This window comes from Oryx dammah, unplaced genomic scaffold, assembly GCF_014754425.2.
Source record: "Oryx dammah isolate SB20612 unplaced genomic scaffold, SCBI_Odam_1.1 HiC_scaffold_2, whole genome shotgun sequence".
NCBI lineage: Eukaryota > Metazoa > Chordata > Mammalia > Artiodactyla > Bovidae > Oryx > Oryx dammah.
The window spans coordinates 146,178,556-146,197,003 of record NW_024070186.1 but is presented as its reverse complement, the minus strand read 5'-3'; the positions used below and the strand labels follow the sequence as shown (position 1 = coordinate 146,197,003).

The following is an 18,448-nucleotide window of genomic DNA, read 5'->3' as shown; positions in this document are numbered from 1 at the left end:
ATCTATAATGGTGAAACCAACCTTATCTATAATGGTGAAACCATCCTCATCTATAATGGTGAAACCATCCTTACTATGGTGTCATCGTTCTTACTACATTATCAAATGTCACCAAGTACGAAAGAATCCTGTTATGTCTACTTACTGAGTAAAGTTGTAAAATTTCAACTCTCATGAGCAAGCAAATTAGAAAATCCTTACAATTTCTGGACCTACATAATTGTTCCTGGTTTCATCTGTGCCCATTTTCTCTCATGATGCAATATAACCAACTCCTGCCAGCCTGTAAAAGCTGATTATTAAAATATTGAGGAATTTTGTGAGCCACAGCCATTGGTGGCTTGCAATACCAATGGTGGGAGTATTTACACCCCAGAAATTGACAAACACTATAAAACAGAGTGTTTAATTTTTCTGTTTTTCTGGATACACAATCAGATTTCCCAGCATACCTGCCTCTCAGTCAAAGAAGAAAAATAATTTCCTCTTATTTCCAGCAAAGGACATGGGCTGTTGTGTTATCAGAGTTTAGAGCTTCTTGTAATTCTGTGCTGTTCTTCAGAGGAACCATGCAGCTTCATGACAAATAAGTTTATTCCCATAATAAATGGGAAACAAAGGACAAATAGCAGTGTCCTTTTGTGAATGCTCACCAGCAAGAGTATGGTTAGTCTAACACTTCACAAGTATTTTTCCAAGTGGCATTTTTATATCTTTCATCATGGAGGAATGTGAGAATCGGATTAGATATAATTGGAATGACACATGTACTGGGTAGCCTTAGAGAATAAACACAATTCAGTAGAAGGCAAGCCAACTACAGATATCTTCTAGAGACTTTGTGACAAATTGGCTCCCGTCATATCGTACTGGGTCAGTGATTTTATTACCATGCACAGCTGTTCCCATCATTTGTTTATATATTTTAACCCATATTTGGGGCTTAAGTGAGATTTGTCATAAGTATTTAGTTCAAACTTGCTTGCCTAATTTTACATGCCTCTATTTAGTAGAATATGATTAGTAGGTAATAAATATCTGATGACTATTGCTTGATTAGAGGAATTTTCTGTTGGACATGGTTTTTTATTACTATTTGCAAGCATATTATAAATTCTCTTTCCCATCGAAAGTACATGTTGTTGCAAAAAATACACTCTTGAAAAATAACTTGTTTTCTAATATATTGACTTGTAAAATTTTCATCTATAAAAGTCAAACACAAATTTGCCTACTTATTCTTCAACAGACTGTAAGATGGATTCTAACAACTTAGCCTCATGCTGTTTCACCCTATGTAATATTAAAATTGTAGGAATAATTCAATCAGACTGAAAAGTAAAGTTGTTATAAAACAGCATTGAGCTCAGCCATTTTCATTATTAATGGATTGAATGCTTAGGCAGATAATTCAACATTTATTTGAAATATTAAAGATAAGCATATTTAGTAGATTTCTATACTTCTGTCATTGTTTCATTTTATTTTATTGTTAACATGAAGCAGGTGATTTGTTACAAAACCAAACTATTTTGTCTTCATATATTTGCCCTTCCTACTCCAGTTTAAAACTGCAAGATATGTCATTTTTAACGTAAACGAACCTTAATTGTGTCCATATCCTTGCATCATATGGAGGAATTATGCTACTTCGGGTTTTTTCTTTTTTTATACAATGTCAGAATATTTAATTCCTAGATTTCTATAAGTAACTCTGTAGTTTGATTGGTTTGATTGTTCAAGTGCTTACTTTCTCAAAATTTGTAAATTTAAATTTTATGTATTCCAAGTAATGCACATTTTTATGGCACATACATTTCTAGAGTCTGAGAAATTCAGTTATTAAAATCATAATAAAAAAGCTTTACATTTTTATATTCTTTTTTTTAATGCTTTCACTTTTTTTATTAAATTTATTTATTTTTTATTTTACTTTATTTGCTGTTTTATTTAAAGCAAATTACTTGCTAATCTGATAACTCTACTTTTTAAGAAGGCATTATGATAAGTGTACTCTTGAAAATTTTTCTTTCCATTCTAGCTGCCACTTTCACAGCTGTCTTCATGTTAAAAATTTTTTAAGTATAAAATTAGCTTTCTAAGTTTGGTTGTTAGTACTGATGGGATTTGGTGTTGAAACCAGCACAAATATCAGCAAGGATCTACCTTACAAAAAAATATAAAATGATATAAAATATCAAGTATAAAATGTATGTATAGTGCTTGTTCTTTAAGCACATAAACTCATATAGCTGTGTGTACACTAGCATTTCAGTTTATTAAATGGTATTTGTCTTGAGGGGTGAATAGAGCTTTTATGAAAAGAGTTGAGCCTTCCCTGCCAGCAGAATTCAGGCTAGGTGAATACTAGGTGAATACTATTTATGGCCTTAAAAGTTTAAGAATTAAATATGAATAAACAGAGATTCTAGTTCCTTAAATATTTGTCTTGCCTGTGTTTCTACCTAACTTGAAACATGCTCTTTGAAAATTATCCTTGCTTCAATTCTGGGCAAATTTTTTCCTTTATTATTATAGGCAACATTTACTTTGAACAGAGGCAAAGGTAACTTGAAATTCAGAAATAAATTTAGCAAATAATTTTAAAATGTGTATTTTTTTCATTTCTTAGCTTAGATTTTGAGAAGAAAATGAGGATGAGAAAAGGAAGCTGTGGTTTTCATTTTCAGATGAATTCTGTTTGAGGTGACCGTTATATCAGCTCTGATTTTACATGCTCTATATTTAGTGGAGAATTTTATAATTTTCCACTGGCTGATTATAGTCATTAACATGAAACACATTTTTCACTGAATTTTTTCAGTGTTTCCCATAGATTAGGAAGTTTTATATTCAGAAAAATAATAATGTAAACATAAGCATTTAAAATGTCTCTTGAAAAATACAATAAAATAAAATGTCTCAAGATTTCTTTTTCTCTGAATCTAGTCATGCAGTACAGTAGAAAGAAATGAGTAAGACATGAAAAGTGGTCCATTCCACTCAAGTCCCCTCTGAAATCAGCTCTACTGCTCTAGGAAGGTGATGTTCTAGGCATTGCCAGAAAGAAAGGAGAAGGAGGGAAAAGCCTCCTTAATCCCATGCCTTAACTGAGAGAGAGAGAGAGAGAATTAACATCCAGGAGTGGAGCCAGCTGATGGGTGTGGCTTGCAGGGATCCCACATGTGGACTGCATGTGGCTTCTAGCTCTGCAGCCCAGACACTCCTTTGTCAGTAACTCAGAGGTGATCAGACCTCACCTACACCAAAACTAACTTAACCCTTTGTAAGTTAGAATGATAGTTCCATAATTGCAGGGGAGAAACCAAATTGCCAAGTGGATGGAATACTTCTGTCAACAGGTTGGCAGCTTTCTATCATATAGCAGAGAGCTAACTAAAACACCTCATGGCTTGGCAAGCATGGACTGTGAAAGGAACTGTACCAAATGAAATGACCTGAATGATAGGTGACCCTGAACTTGATACTCCTGGAGTCAGATATTTCCATCCTAAAGCCATCCAGAGAGAGCCAGAATCACCTGAGATATCTGTTGCCCAGGGCCTGCAGGGACCCTGACACTTGCCCCTCGGCTCGGTGTTCACTCCCCCTGCCTACTCTGTTGACATCATCAGGATAGCAGCAGCTTCCTGTCTTGCTGTCACCCCTTTACCTTGATTGGAAGGAGCAATGAGTGGTGTGTATAGAGAAGTAAAGTGGGAGTTCCTTTTAGGTCAACACTGTAGATCTTTGAGTAATTGATGAGGATCAGTTTGTTGAATAATGTGAAAGTGAAAGTTGCTCGGTCATGTCTGACTCTTTGTGACCCCATGGACTATACAGTTCATGGAATTCTCCAGGCCAGAATCCTGGAGTGGGTAGCCTTTCCCTCCTCCAGGGGATCTTCCCAACCCAGGAATTGAACCCAGGTCTCCCACATTGCAGGCGAATTCTCTCCAAGCTGAGCCACAAGGGAAGCCCAGAAATACTGGAGTGGGTAGCGTATCACTTCTCAGCAGATCTTCCCAACCCAGGAATTGAACCAGGCTCTCCAGCATTACAGGCAGATTCTTTACCGACTGAGCTATCGGGGATATTAATAAGAATCTATGCATTATGCATGAAAATGTGAACGTGTTAGTTGCTCGGTCGTGTCTGACTCTTGCTCCTTGTCTATGGAATTCTGTGGGCAAGAATACTGGAGCGGGTTCCCATTCCTTTCTCCAGGGCATCTTCCCGACCCAGGGCTTGAAACTGGGTCTCCTGCATTGCTGGCAGATTCTTTACTGTTGTGTATGGCTTTTATCTTTTAGAAGAAGGGTGCTTCCCCCTGGCATGTTAGTAAAACTAAGAAAAGACATCTGAGTGTGCTAAGGTGTCAGCAAGCTCTCCTTAAGCTTAGCTAGGTGGGGCACAAACCGGGTTGGAAAATTGTTTTTATCTCTAACAAAAAAGGAGGTAGAGTTCAATTCTAATTGCAGTAACTTTACAAATAGAATCGGACAGATTGCTATACTTTCAGTCAACCAGGGATTATGAACCTAATTCAGGGGAGGGTGACAAGGCATGTTAGCAGGTAAGCTGTATAATGTAAAAAACTGTCGGGTTTGTATTAACAAATTGTGGTTTGCCTATATTTTATTATATGGAAACATTTTTCCTAAGGTACAAATTCATCTTTAATTAGACTTAACATAATCAACTCTAAGTCACATTTGCAGGTTTTATATATGTTTTCAAATATAGTCAGTGAACAGGCTGGCTTTCTCTCTCTCTAAAAACTAGACCACATTCAAAATACGTGTAATTTGAATTACAAGAGTCAAGGCAGTCAGTTATTCAAGAAAAACAATCAGGTGTTTGCACGAGGTTAAACTTTTTGCCATCATTACCAGATACAACAATCGTTTCACCTTTAAAGTTGAAGTTATTTTCAATGAGAGGTTTATTTTTTCTCATGAAGAATTATCTTGACTTGCAGACAATCTTTAAGCACTGACAATTCATCCAAAGGCAGCCTAAAGCTCTGTTCACCTGTAGCTGGAGTCTTTTTTTATTAGTACTGAGGAGCTGCACTGAAAAAAAACCCGAGGAGCCTGCGATGCTTTGTTGCCAAAGTAATTCTAAAGTCTTGGTGAAAGTGAAGTCGCTCAGGCGTGTCCGACTTTTTGCGGACCCCATGGACTGTAGCCTGCATCAGGCTTTCCCGTCCCTGGGATTTTGCAGGCAAGAACACTGTGGAGTGGATTTGCCATTCCCTAAAGCCCTGGTAGGTCGTCACTCAATTCCCCGGGAAATGGGCAGATTGCCCCGGGTTGCTGTTGGGAGGATTAACGCGTAAGCAACGTAAACACGTGCGCGTGAACGGCAAGCCATACCTTTTCTTGCTAAATGTGGTTCCCCACGTCTCCTCTGATTAGAGGTGTGCTCTGAACAAGCCGAGACGGGGCCATGCCGAGCAATGATCTCCCGCTGGTACTTTGATGTGACCGAAGGGAAGTGCGCCCCCTTCTTTTACGGCGGATGCGGCGGCAACCGAAACAACTTTGACACGGAGCAGTACTGCATGGCCGTGTGTGGCAGCGTCAGTAAGTGGACCTCCTCCAGCCTGGCCGCCTTTTTCATCTTTTCTCGCCACTGACTCTGCTCTCTGTAACCGACTGGTTCTCCTGGTTCTCGCGAAGGGGGCGTGGGGGTGGGCTGTGTTGCTCTCACTAACCACGTTTCTGTCGAGTTCTCTAATCGCCGGGCACGTTCCATCCTGAGCACACATCTCCGTCTTTCTCGAATCAAATCATGGCCGTGGATGTGTATCTCGCACTAGCTGTGGTGCCTCCCGTCTTGCGATCTCTAGGGACTCTGGAGGGCTTCTCTCTTGAGCCAAGCTGGAGTTGCCCTTTTGTCTTCTCCGCTCTTTCTGCGGGTGTATCCCTGCCTGTTCGTCCGTGTACCTCTGTGTTCGGCTCTCTGCATGTGCACTCCACGTGCAAATGAGGGCTTCCACCGGGCAGCCTGGCTGATGGTGCTGCCCCCACCCCATTCCCCGCCTTGCATTGGCAAGCTGTGTTGCCTGGGCTGAGCTTCACCTCATAACACGTGATGTTTATGGAGGGAACCGGATTGGGCAGAGGGCATGCACATTGGATGCCAGTGGTCCCTAAGCTCACCCAGGGATGTTTGCAACATGGAGTTTTCATGTCTTCTCTTGGAAATAGACGGAAGAAAACTCCTGACTTAGCATTAGAAATATTCATGACATAAGACTCAGGAAATATAATTTGCCAAGTCTTTTTCTCTTCCACTTTAAGTTTTTCATAACTCAAGGGGATAAATAAATGAAGTCATGATGACTTATATGCAAGTTGATACTATTTCCACAGAGGTAGTTTTCTGGAGGTAACACACCAAACATGTGGGACCTCTGTTCTTCTTAACAGCCTTCCACATTAAATCCCCTATTTACCTACATACCTACCTATCCATCCATCTGACTACTTATGTATCTATTTACCTATCTTATCTGTCTGTTTATCTGTCTACCTATGTATCTTATCTCTCTATCCACCTATGCAGCTACTATGTATCTATCTCTGTATCTATCTATGTATCTATCTATCTGTTCCATGAGGAAGCAGTGTGATCTGCTCAAGGAATAGCTACTCAACTTGATAAAGTAAAAGTGAAACTCAGTAAGTGTGCATTTCTCTTCTGAGAGACTCCTGCCTTTTTTGCATGATTCTGGAGAGGGTGACAGCCATTTCCTGCATACGATTATCAGGGATTATATAAATTGTTTCCCAGTGTGATCATAGTATTATGCTAAACAACAAAGGGCCTGCACCATCAAGACCTTCTCTTGTGAAGCCTGGTATAAGTGGAATCTGCTGGAAAAGTTCCTGTTGGTCTCTTATGTGAGAGATGCTGCCCCGGCTGCTGGCTGTGAGAACAGGTGTAGGAACTGGTAGCCCTGAGGGCTTCTTCTCTGCCTCTGAAGGGAAGACTGTGGCTTCCAGCTCAGAAGACTCCTTTCTTCAGTTTCAAACAAAAAATTAATTAGGTCAGGTAACTTGGAGGACGGTGGTAAATTCTGTTGCCTGGAGCCTCTTGAACAGAGGACTTTTGTTATAGTGATTCTAACTGGTTTCCCTGCTGGGGGGAGACTTCCTGGCAGATGTCCAACTTTTTTCCCCCTTTCCTGGGGTGTATTTACATTTTGGAATATGAATATATATGCATGGGTATGTATATAAATATATACATATAATAAGGAAGAACTATTAAAAATTATTAATAGTTGTGAATTTGCTTCAAGAATTAAAAGGTATCAGGAATTCCCTGACAGTCCAGTTGTTAAGACTCTGAGCTTCCGTTGAAGGGGGCATGTGTTGGATCCCTGGTTAGGAAAGTAAGATCCCATGTACTTCAGGGGGTCGCCAAAAAAATTAGAAATTATGCACCCGCCCCAAAAAAAACCCCATTATTATTACCTTCAAAGCACACCATCTCCATTTGACTATTTTGAGTTAACTCAAACTGGGAGCCAGAGCCATGGGCATCACAGACCAGATGGAATCTCTGGATGGCACATCCTTTGCCAAGAAGTTTGCAAAAGAGATGTTCCCAACGAAGGTATAATGGACAAGCAGTCAGTACTTAGTTTCAAAAGAGATGGGTTATAGAGTAATAATGTCAAGAAAGCAAACAAGAGAGGCTGAAGGTCAGTTAGAAGAGTGGACAGATGTAAGTGGACAGTAAAGGCCTCAAGGAGTAGCCCGAGCTGAGGGCCAAGGCTGCCCTTAGAATGGTGAAATGAATGGAGTACCAAAGGGCGGGTGGGAACTGCTGATGCTGACACCAAGCAGCTAGATGGGAGCAAGAAATGCTTCCACAGGGTACTGGGATGTACTGTCAGAGACAGAATATCCACAATCCATGACTTTTTGTGGAACTACATCTAATGTTGTATATTTACTTTGGTTCCGTGTTGTGTCGTACTACGGCTCAAACTCGGGATATGTGTTTCACTTTTTGTTTTTAAGTCAGTGTTTTTGTTTCTGTTTGTTCCTTTGGTCAGTAGAATCATGTCATTGAGTTTCATCCATCATTCCCATGTTTCTATTTTTGTTTTTAGTTATATTCTCTTATTTTCTCCATAGTGTCCCACAGTCTACTCAAGACCACCCAGGAACCTCTTCCCCAAGATCCTGTTAAACGTATGTTGTCATTCTCTCGACGGAAGGGAGGAGGGAGGAGTATATTGCATGGCTGGACTGTAGCTCCAGCATCCTCACATTTGCATGGTTTTGTGTTTCTTGAACACCTGTCCTTTAACAAAAATGTTTATTTCCATTGCCTTGCTTGTAATTCCGTCTGATTTTGCCAGGTAACTTGCAGTGTCAGGCTAAGAGCTTTGACCTAGCTATTTCTAATAGCTATTTCTCATCAGTTTTCTCTTTAGTTCATATGGTTTTATAAAATATTGTTTATACAGCCTTGTTTTGTGTTTTATTTGGCATTACTATTTTACTTCCTAAAGCTCACAAGATGTTGTGATTTAGCAAGAGCTAAAGAGCTGCGTATAAGTGACTCATTTAAGCATTTAATGCGCATGCATTGCACTAACTATGTGGACTGATACGGATGCAGAGGCTTCAAGTATGTGTGTTTACAGACAGCTGTTAGGCTTTAGGAAGTGAACGGTCACTTCTAGAATTCAAGACTTCTCCTTCCCCTCCCTGAATGCACCACTAGTGGGAAAGACTTGCCCAACCTCTGATTTCATCATTAACATGCAGAGAAAGCACTTTATAAAGAAATGCTATGCCAACCTGCCTTATAATATCTGTGCATTGTGATGATTTCAGTTGGCTTATCTCTTTAGCTTTGTTTAAAACATGTGGTGTCAAATACATAATCACTCATTTAAAATTTGGATTATATCCCAAAACAGATTCATTCAACATTAGGTTAGGGATGATAGAAAACACTGATGCTTGTGGTTGCTGGAGAGAAAGACACAACTGGAGTTGTAGCTTGGATACAGTGAAAATTAGCCTTTGTCTTTATCATCCTGAAAAAACAACCTAGTCTCACAATGATGAAGCTAATGATCTTGTCTTTAAAAAGGTAAATTTTAGTTGAAAGTATGGCAAGTGGCTAGACATAGAAGGATGAGGAAAAACTATAGATTTTATATTGTGAGATTGAGGGTACATTGAGCTGCAAGGAGTGTTGCATTTTATGAGGCATTTTTCATAGATCATGTCTTTTCTTGGGAATTTTATGTCCATTTTCCTCATTTCCTTTGTGCATGCAAGAAAAAATATGAAGCTTTAAGAACTTAGTGACTTGGCCCCAGCCATCATAGCATCACAGGTGGCAGGACCAGGTTTAAACCTAAATGATACTGTGGCTATGACCTGTGCTCCAAATGGCCAGCAGTTTCTGATACTGTTTGCTAGGTTAGCAAATAGAAGCTCATTTTAAGAGTACAGAAAACTGTGGGAAATGAATGACAAATATTAAAATTGTTTTTTCCTAAATGCCATGAATACAGCCTGCATCAGTAAATTAAATCTTTCCCACCCTTTTACAAAAACAGTCATTATTTTTACCTTAAGTTTCATTTTATATCACTTTAAGCATATAAAAATTATCTTTTTCAATTTTTATTCATTACTGGGAATGAGCATCATCGTTCAATAAATTCCTTTTCATGGAGTACTTGTTTTCTCAACTCTTCACGACAGACATTGACAATCTGTTGTAATTTTCTTTATCCCAGTCATTTTTTCCATCTACTTGTAATGTGTTTGGGATCCTAACACCTTTCCATTCTAGGAGGGTGAAGTGATTTGGGCAGCTATATTTTCTTGTCTACCTACAGAGGCTGTTCAATCACTGAAAGTGAAGGGTTTGCAGTGCTAGTGCAAACAGCCGGGAGAAAGCATATAATTTCTAGTTATTTATAGCCTGCACAGCTCTGCTCTCTTATTTATAGCAAAGCTGTACATTTGAATTGAAAAACTCATGGTCATCTGGAGGTCAAATGCAGTTAGCAGGCTGGAGTTAGAGAAAATGAACCAAACTGAGAAAGGTGAACAAGCCCTTTTTGATTCAACAGCTAAAGCTTGCTCTTGGCTGCTTCACCAACCTAGGGCTAATTGGAGGACATCTCGATTCACAAAGGTGGGTGATCTCGGTTTCTCAGTCCGAGTTGCTGCTAGTCAAATAATAAGTGTGAAACGAGCTAGAAAAAGCCCTTCAGTTAAACTGATAAGATGATTGCTTGCGTGGCAAAAAAATGTGATGGTCTTCATTATGAATACAGTAATTGTCTTATCAAGACTTCCTATTATTATAATTAGGCATTTCTAGATTTTAAATCTTTGTCATAAAAACCATTTTTGAACACTGCAATTTTAAGAGACACTTCATTATTTTTTTGGTTTTGTTATCATAGATGAGAATCTAAACCCTAGGTAGAGGTACTTCCCTGCTGCTCCAATAGTTAAACAGCCACCTTACAATGCAGAGCACATGGGTTTGATGCCTGGTCTGGGAACTAAGATTCCACATGCAGTGGGGCAATTAATCCTGCATACCAAAACTAGAAAGAGCCTGCACACCATAGTGAAGACCCAATGCAGCCCAAAAATAAAGGAAAAAAATGCAATATATTTTAAAAAATAATAAACTACAAGTAGAGAGGGTAGAGACCTGAGGCTAAGAACTTTCATTTTACTCATAAATTTATGGGTTTGAATCCTTTAAAAAATCCCCTTTCCATTGGGATTAAAAATATTATGAAACTTGGGTTTTGTGGGTTAGGACGATGCCAAGGTTTCACATTCAGTGAAAAACCTTGGCCCAGTGCAGTGTTTATGAACAGTAAAGTTTCTGCATAAATATTTATTGATAAGTTCATGTTTCAAACATGAGAGTATGATCTTTTTTTCCCTAGTGTTCTTCCCATCAGACTGCATCTCAAAAGGCAAACAGATGCTTTTAATCTCAAAGAGTACCATGCCAATTTCTAGTCAGCCAGCTGCACCAAAGGGTCTAGCCAATGACTCATCTTTGGCCCCTTCCCCTGCAGTGGGGCTGAGGCACAAATGACATCTAACTCAAGGTCTTTCAGCCTCAACACGGCTGACATTTGGGGTCATTTAATTCATTGTGGGCACCGTCCTGCGCTTAAAGGATGTTTAGCAGCGTCCCTGGCCTCTACCCATGATGACAGTGATACCAGCCCAGCTGTGATAACTAATAATGTCTCTAGAGCTCGCCACAGTGCCTTGTGGAGTACAAAATGGCACCCCATGAGAACCCCTGATGTTAGACTAGTAGTTTGCCCTCATCTGATTTCAGACATAACCAGGCTGGTAGAAACAGGTAAACCTTCCATAAACTTGAGGGCATTGCTGAAGTGTCAGGATGTCAGAAGCCTCCAGTTCTCAAAGATGTTTATGAAATTCAGTTAGTCAGTCCACTATCCCAGCTCTCTGTATTTGCAAGTTAAGGGAGAAGTTGGGCTTCCCAGATGGCTCGATGTTAGAGAATCTGCCTGCAATGCAGGAGACACAGGAGACGTGGGTTCGATCCCTGGGGGTTGGGAAGATCCCCTGGAGGAGGGCATGGCAACCCACTCCAGTATTCTTGCCTGGAGAATCCCTTGGACAGAGGAGCCTGGTGGGCTACAGTCTATAGGGTCACAAAGAATCAGACACAGCTGAAGTGAGGGAACACACATGCACACAAGGGAAAGGTTACAGTTGCTCTTCTGAGCTTTCTGCTTCAGTGTACGCACTGCCAGAGAAGCAGAGAATAAAGCAGCAAAGCCCTGGGTTGGAGGTGTGCATGCTTTACCTCTTCTGTTTCATCCTGGTTTCATAGAAGCCCAGCTTATGGTAGAGAAGGGCCATCTGTAGAGAGGCCGTGTGGCCTTGCTACCCAGATTACTTGATATCTAAGGTGCACTTTGGTATCATGTTCATGGCCATAGGGTCTGTGCAAAGGTTTAGGTCGTTAATAACCTCATGCAGGTTTGGGGTGGGGAGGCACGGGGTAAAGATTGATTTCTAGGCACATCAGAATGATCCAGAGAGCACAAAATAAACTAGTACACTTCTGGAGAATATAAAAGGAATTGGAACGTATCAGATAAGGCCAAACCACTGTCCCCAAACTCTGAAGGTATTGCCTTTGATGCTATTTGCAAGCAGTGAATAACCCACTGTGTGGCCTTTGAATAGAAGGTGCTGTCCCAGCTTTGTAGTGCCCTGTCATAACGCCAAGGCTCTCTCTTCTTTGGCCAGACTTGAAACATTGTTCTTCACCATTGTTCTTCTAACTGTGAAACAGCAAATATTAGTTCCTGTTAGCACATTCTCTCATACTAATGGAACTCTGATGTTTCTTATGAAACTGCCAAGCATTATTAAAAACAATTAAAAGCATTAAAAGACACAATGGTGCATTAAATTATGTGTCACATCAGTGCCAATAAATTCTGTTCCATTGACAAGTATGAGAAGCCATGTCTTTCGTATCCAGAAATTGTCAGGATAAAAGCAATGCTTTTTTCCACCAGACTATCACAGTGAAAAACCCTAAGATTGAAAACAATTGATTTGCTCAGCAAACCAGCATTAAAAAAAAAAAAAAAAAATCTCATTTACTAAGAATAATAAAAAATGCTCTTATATGTGTGCTGTCTTCCTTAGCTCTTTCCAAAGAAGAAGAAGTGGATAGCTCAGTAAGAGTCAGCAACGGAGAAAAGGGATAGTTAAGGAATCTGACGCTGACATGTACACACTGCTGTATTTCAAATGAATAATCAACAAGGACCTACTATATAGCACGAGGAACTCTGCTCAATGTTATGTGACAGCCCAGATGGGAGGGGAGTTGGGGGGAGAATGGATACATGGATATATTTGACGGAGTCCATTTGCTGTCCACCTGAACTATAATAACATTGTTAATTGGCTATACCCCAATATAAAAGACTTCCCTATAGCTCAAATGGTAAAGAATCTGCCTGCAAGGCAGGAAAGCAGGGTTCGATCCCTGCGTTGGAAATTTCCTCTAGAGAAGGGAATGGTAATCCACTCCAGAATTCTTGCCTGGAGAATTCCATGGACAGAGAAGCCTGGCAGGCTACAGTCCGTGGAGTCGCAAAGAGTCAGACACGACTGAGCGACTAACACACACAGTCCAATATAAAATAAAAAGTTTAATAAATAAATTAGAATTATGCACATTATGTTCATCACAATCATCATACAAAATAACCTCTAAGTTATGTGAATATAGTATATAGTATGTTATGTACATTTTACCATAATAAAAGTTGTATGAAATTCAGGAAAAAGAAAGTCAGCAAATATTTTCTATAAAAGGCCAGCGAGTCAATATTTTAGGTTGTGCAGGAAAATGGTCTCTGTTTTAAGTACTCAACTTGGCAGTAATAGTGTGAGAGCATTCTCATACAGTAGGTAAATGAATAGATACAGCTGTGTTCCAATAAAACTTTATTTAGCAAAAGAGACCAGCAGGCCAACACCTGATTTAATAAGCTCGTTGAGCGTGGGACATGTTGCTACTAACTTTAATTTCAAGGGACACCAGCAAAGTTAACCCAATACTTGCCTTCAATAAGTTGACAGTTTTATCAATATAATGAGACTCAAGGATGTGTCAGAATTAAATAAAACAAAATGCACAAGTGAAGGGAAAGATTGCTGTGCAAGACTGACATAGACCGAAACTAGTTTTATCCTGAAGACCTCCATAGAGGCTAAGAATTCTATCAGCTTTCATGGCTATGTGTCCAACCCTTGGCGGCCCCATGGACTGTAGCCCACCCACCAGGCTTCTCTGTCCATGGGATTTTCCAGGCAGGAATGCTGGAGAGGTTGCCATTTCCTCCTCCAGTGCATCTTCCTGACCCAGGGATCGACAGTCTATGAAAGTGGACAATACTGAAGATCTTGACTTTTTGAACTCATCTACTGAGCGTCAAGTGGCTGGCAGGTCATCCGTTTATGGTCCACCATGAATGAAATGGAGCCTAGCTCTGACAAGTGGACAAAAATACGGTAACTGAAGCTTATGACATCCTGAATGCCAGTGAATGTTACTGTGACTTCACACATGGTTTTTAGATTCAGACTGAACTTGCTCTTAGGTTTTGGTGCATTGTGCTAAACAGGATATAGCTATTAATAAAAATCATATCAGCATTCATCTCATTTCACATATTTGACAAAATTCCCCCATCAGTGCTTGTCCATAAGACATAAAAAAGAAATGAAGCTTGACTAGAGTAAACATAGCCCAGATAACATTTTTATTACCTTCTGTCCACACAATGCATTGATAATCTACCAACTATGATTGCACTGACTATAAAATAAGCGTGATACAAGGGCATATCCATGGAAGTGCCTTTGTTCTTTTTTTTTTTTTCTTGTAGAGAGTCCAGTATCACATGTAAGGATCACAGACTTTATTTGCTCATTATAAATGTCTCATCTAACTAGGACTTGATAAATATTTGAGCCTAGAAGGAATTAGGGGTTTTCGTTATTTTGCAGTTGGAGGAATAGACTTTTTTTCTTTCTTTTTTTTTTAAGTTGGGATGGCAGTCTATACACTCTGCCATGTTGCGAGATGAGATTTTTTAATCAAATCTTCCTTTACAGGTTTTTATCCCCTATATATCAATTACCCTTATTGCCACCCATCATATAAATCACAGTCAGTTCATGTGACTGCATTGCTAGCTCCATATAAAATAGGATTTTCAGTGATAGGGCAGTGACTGGGTAGATCTTAATTTACTTTTATCTTGGGTTGTCAATGCTATAGAGATAAATTGCCTTTTTGCTGATGAAAGGAGACCCACCAAATTTTCTTGCTAGAATGAGTCAGACACGACTGAGCGACTGAACTGAACTGAACATTTATATATTGACTAAATGCCATTCATGGGTGTCTGCTTAGAGAGGTAGTCATAGTTGTTGCTGTTTGAAGATGGTGTCTCTTTTTGTATCCTGAGCCTTAAAATTATGTGTCACCCCTAGACATTGAGGAAATGAGCAAATATCAAAATGATCAGGGCAATTTTTCACTATCAGGGCAATGCCTCTGATACCCATTTCTTGCTGTCTTTACTATGACTATGACAGGAAGTATTATGCAGTGATTACAAAATCAGAACTAAAATGAGCATTTGGTGCATTTGCAGCTAAATTTGATTGTGTCCCTGGCACAGGGGTTCTCCAACTGTGCTAAGAAAGGGATCTCTGCCACGTCCCATCTTGGCTACCTGATGGGAAGAGCCGACTGATCGCGAAAGACCCTGATGCAGGGCAAGACTGAGGGCAAGAGGAGAAGGGGACGACAGAGGATGAGATGGTTGGATGGCATTGCTGACTCAATGGACATGAGTTTGAGCAAACTCCCGGAGATGGTCAATGACAGGGAAGCCTGGCGTGCTGCAGTCCATGGGGTCGCAAAGTCAGACAGGACTTAGCAACTGAACAACAGCCACCACATCCAAAGACAATAGGCATCTTTATTGAAGTAACTTCCCTTTAACTTATAAAATTTTCTAGGAGGAAACAAAGGGATGAAAATGTTTCATTGGTACCATGTCACCAATGATGGTAGTGGATTGTTGTGGCAGGAACATCGAGGGCAGCACCAGAGTTTGTAATAAATTGAATAAATTGAAAGCAAATCCACTTACCTCCCCCACCATCCTCACCCCCTCAAAAAATAGAGCTGTGGCTGGTACTAACAGAGATTACAGTGTGAAGTGGAAATGTGACAGGCATGGATACATCATTATCAAAACAAATGAACCTTCACCAACATGTGAAAACAATACTAACCTTTAGTATTAGGTTACCTGTGGTCTGTGGTTTAGGAAACAGCATTCAGGGGTGAGAAAAAGAAGCCACCCTATGCCCTTTGTCATGGCTCTGCATGTTGGCATTGGGGGTACCTTCCATGAAAACCCCTCACCACCTCCCTGCTAACTTTTCAAACCATCCTCATCTTCATCTTTTATTAATACTCTTGAAAGGTCACCTTCTGCTTTGTCCCTTAGCAGACAAAACAGTCCTTTTATTACTTATTTATTTTTGATGTGGACCTTTTATTAAGATCCCTATTAATTTTTTTTTTTACAATATTGTTTCTGTTTTATGTTTTGGTTTTTTGGCCCCCAAGGCATGTGGGATCTTACCTCCCCAACTGGGGATGGAACCCACACCCACAGCATTGCAAGGTGACATCTTAACCACTGAACTACCAGCAAAGTCCCTGAAATGATCCTCTTAGAACACATCACATCAGTCTTCTCTCCTCCAAACAACCCACATGGGCTTCTCACAGTCCTTACCGTGGCTTCAAGGCCCTTCATAGTCTGTCGCTTTTTCCTTTCCCCCGTCTCACTTGCTTCCTCGCTTCTGGTCACATAGACCTTGCTCCTCTTGGGATTTGCCAGGCACACTCACCTCCAAAGGCCTTTGCACTGGTTTCTTCATCTGCCTGTTCCTCCAGCGGATAACTCGGAAATAAGACTAGTTCAGCTCTTTGTGTGAACCTCACTTTGTCAGTTAGACGGAGCCTGGCCACCTACTTACTGCTGCAGTCTCCCCCCACCTTCCTGGCACTCCTATTTTTCCTTAACCCTGCTCTTGTTTCTTTTCTTCACAATACAGATCACACTGTAACAATGGGATTTACTGTTGTCTTGATGTGTGTACAGTGCTGTTTGCTTCTCTCACTAGAATGTAACTCCACCAGGAAAACGGTTTTGTTTCACTCACTGGTTTCTGCCATGGGTTTTAGGGGCTGTAATATTTGTTGATTTGTTGAATGGAGGAATAAAGAAATGAACAGGTACACAAGCGAGACAGCAGAGTCTACATCCCAGCCGCTATGCAGCTTCTCAGATACCTCTAACCTCCCAGGGTTGCAAAAAAGAAAAACAACATGAACCTTCTTGAAAGCATTACTCACCCAGAATGCCACTGAATTCTTGGAAGCAGGATGTTTCAGATTGCGGCAGTCACATGCTATGAATCGAAACTGCATTTCTGTTGCATGTTTTTATTTGGTATTACTTTAGACACCCATTCTTAGTACTAAAAGGAATATAATTATATTCTATGAAGCTGTGATGAGACTAGACTAAGAAAAGCAATATGAAGGTCCCTTAAAAGTTAAATGCCTATGCACATGATTGAGTGGGCTGCTAATGATTTGGCAGCTGGAGGTCAAAAGTTAGAGCTGAAGATGGTTAAGTCTGATTTTCTGCAGAAGGGCAAATAGACCGAGTGGGCATGCTTGCAGGAGGCGCGAAGGAGCGTGAACAAAGACCACAGGCTAAAAGATCGTTCAGATTCAAGCTCAAGGAGCTCTCTCTCCTGACCTCTGTTCATCATAGCCCTAATGCTGCTGCTGAACGCTGGTTGGAGGTCATCTACCAGATAGTATTCAGAGCAGGAAACTATTTGTTAGAAAACAGGCTAGCGGTTATCACAACAAAGCATATCTTTTGCCAATATAGGTTGTCCATTAACAAACCAAACCCTTTCCAGTTCCCCAGACATGTCGATGGATTAGCCCCTTACTGCTTAAATATTAACTTTATAGCCTCTTCATGGTTTACCCAGTCTTGAATTCAGACTCACTTGTGTGTGTCTGGGGATGTGAGTGAGTAAGTTGTTGATGGTCTTTCCTTTCTACACAATAAACGTGAAACAGGCTAATGTTTTTTTCCTCCCCACCCATTAAATGAGAACACAGTGAAGTCCCTGGCACAGTAGACACTAATGAATGGAGGATATTATTATTTGGCCAACCTGGAAGTCTGAGCCTGTATCACAGTTTTTAAGGAATCTCAGAGGTCTCTGAACAGGATAACTGCTCTGTGTTTTTTGTTTTTTAAAAAATGCAACAAAAATAAACTCTCCAGTTAGTTTCTATTTTCTAAAATGGTTTAAGTGACCAGTGATATACACCTTCCTGTTTCCCTGTGGCCTGGAACATTCCTGACATTCCTTGATGTTCCTTCCCCCAAAGGAAGCACCTTGAAAGGGTAGGGGCATTAGGGCACAGGCTTTCCTGCCCCTGCCTGCCATGCTTGTTATCATGTCTCTGGCCTACCATGGACTTGATCACAAAATAACAGCCAGTCCTGGTATGACCATGTCTGTAGGATGTAGAAAAATTAAGGACATAGATGCTGAGCTCTCTGAACAAACTTGAAACATTTTCCGCTTTCTCCTCACCAGCTGCAGGGCAGTCATAACAGTATACTATATTCATTTTATTTTTTTTATTTTTATTTTTTTTTCATTCTCACTCTTATTATTTTTATTTTTATTTTTTTTTACTTTACAATTCTCTATTGGTTTTGCCATACATT

At 40.2% G+C, this 18,448-nt stretch overlaps 1 protein-coding gene across 6 annotated transcripts in view; it reads left to right on the top strand.

Annotated features, from left to right (window-relative positions):
- Window positions 1-18,448, top strand: part of LOC120853653 (amyloid beta precursor protein) — a 305,317-nt gene that overhangs the window by 177,130 nt on the left and 109,739 nt on the right. For 2 of the 6 annotated variants that reach the window (XM_040227615.1, XM_040227612.1), the window contains exons 7-8: window positions 5,421-5,588; window positions 8,157-8,213. The exons of 2 other annotated variants lie outside the window; for them this stretch is intronic. In XM_040227615.1, the coding sequence (XP_040083549.1) occupies window positions 5,421-5,588; window positions 8,157-8,213 (225 nt within the window). The remainder of the gene's footprint in view (window positions 1-5,420; window positions 5,589-8,156; window positions 8,214-18,448) is intronic. 2 more of the 6 variants (XM_040227629.1, XM_040227622.1) reach the window with 1 other exon arrangement.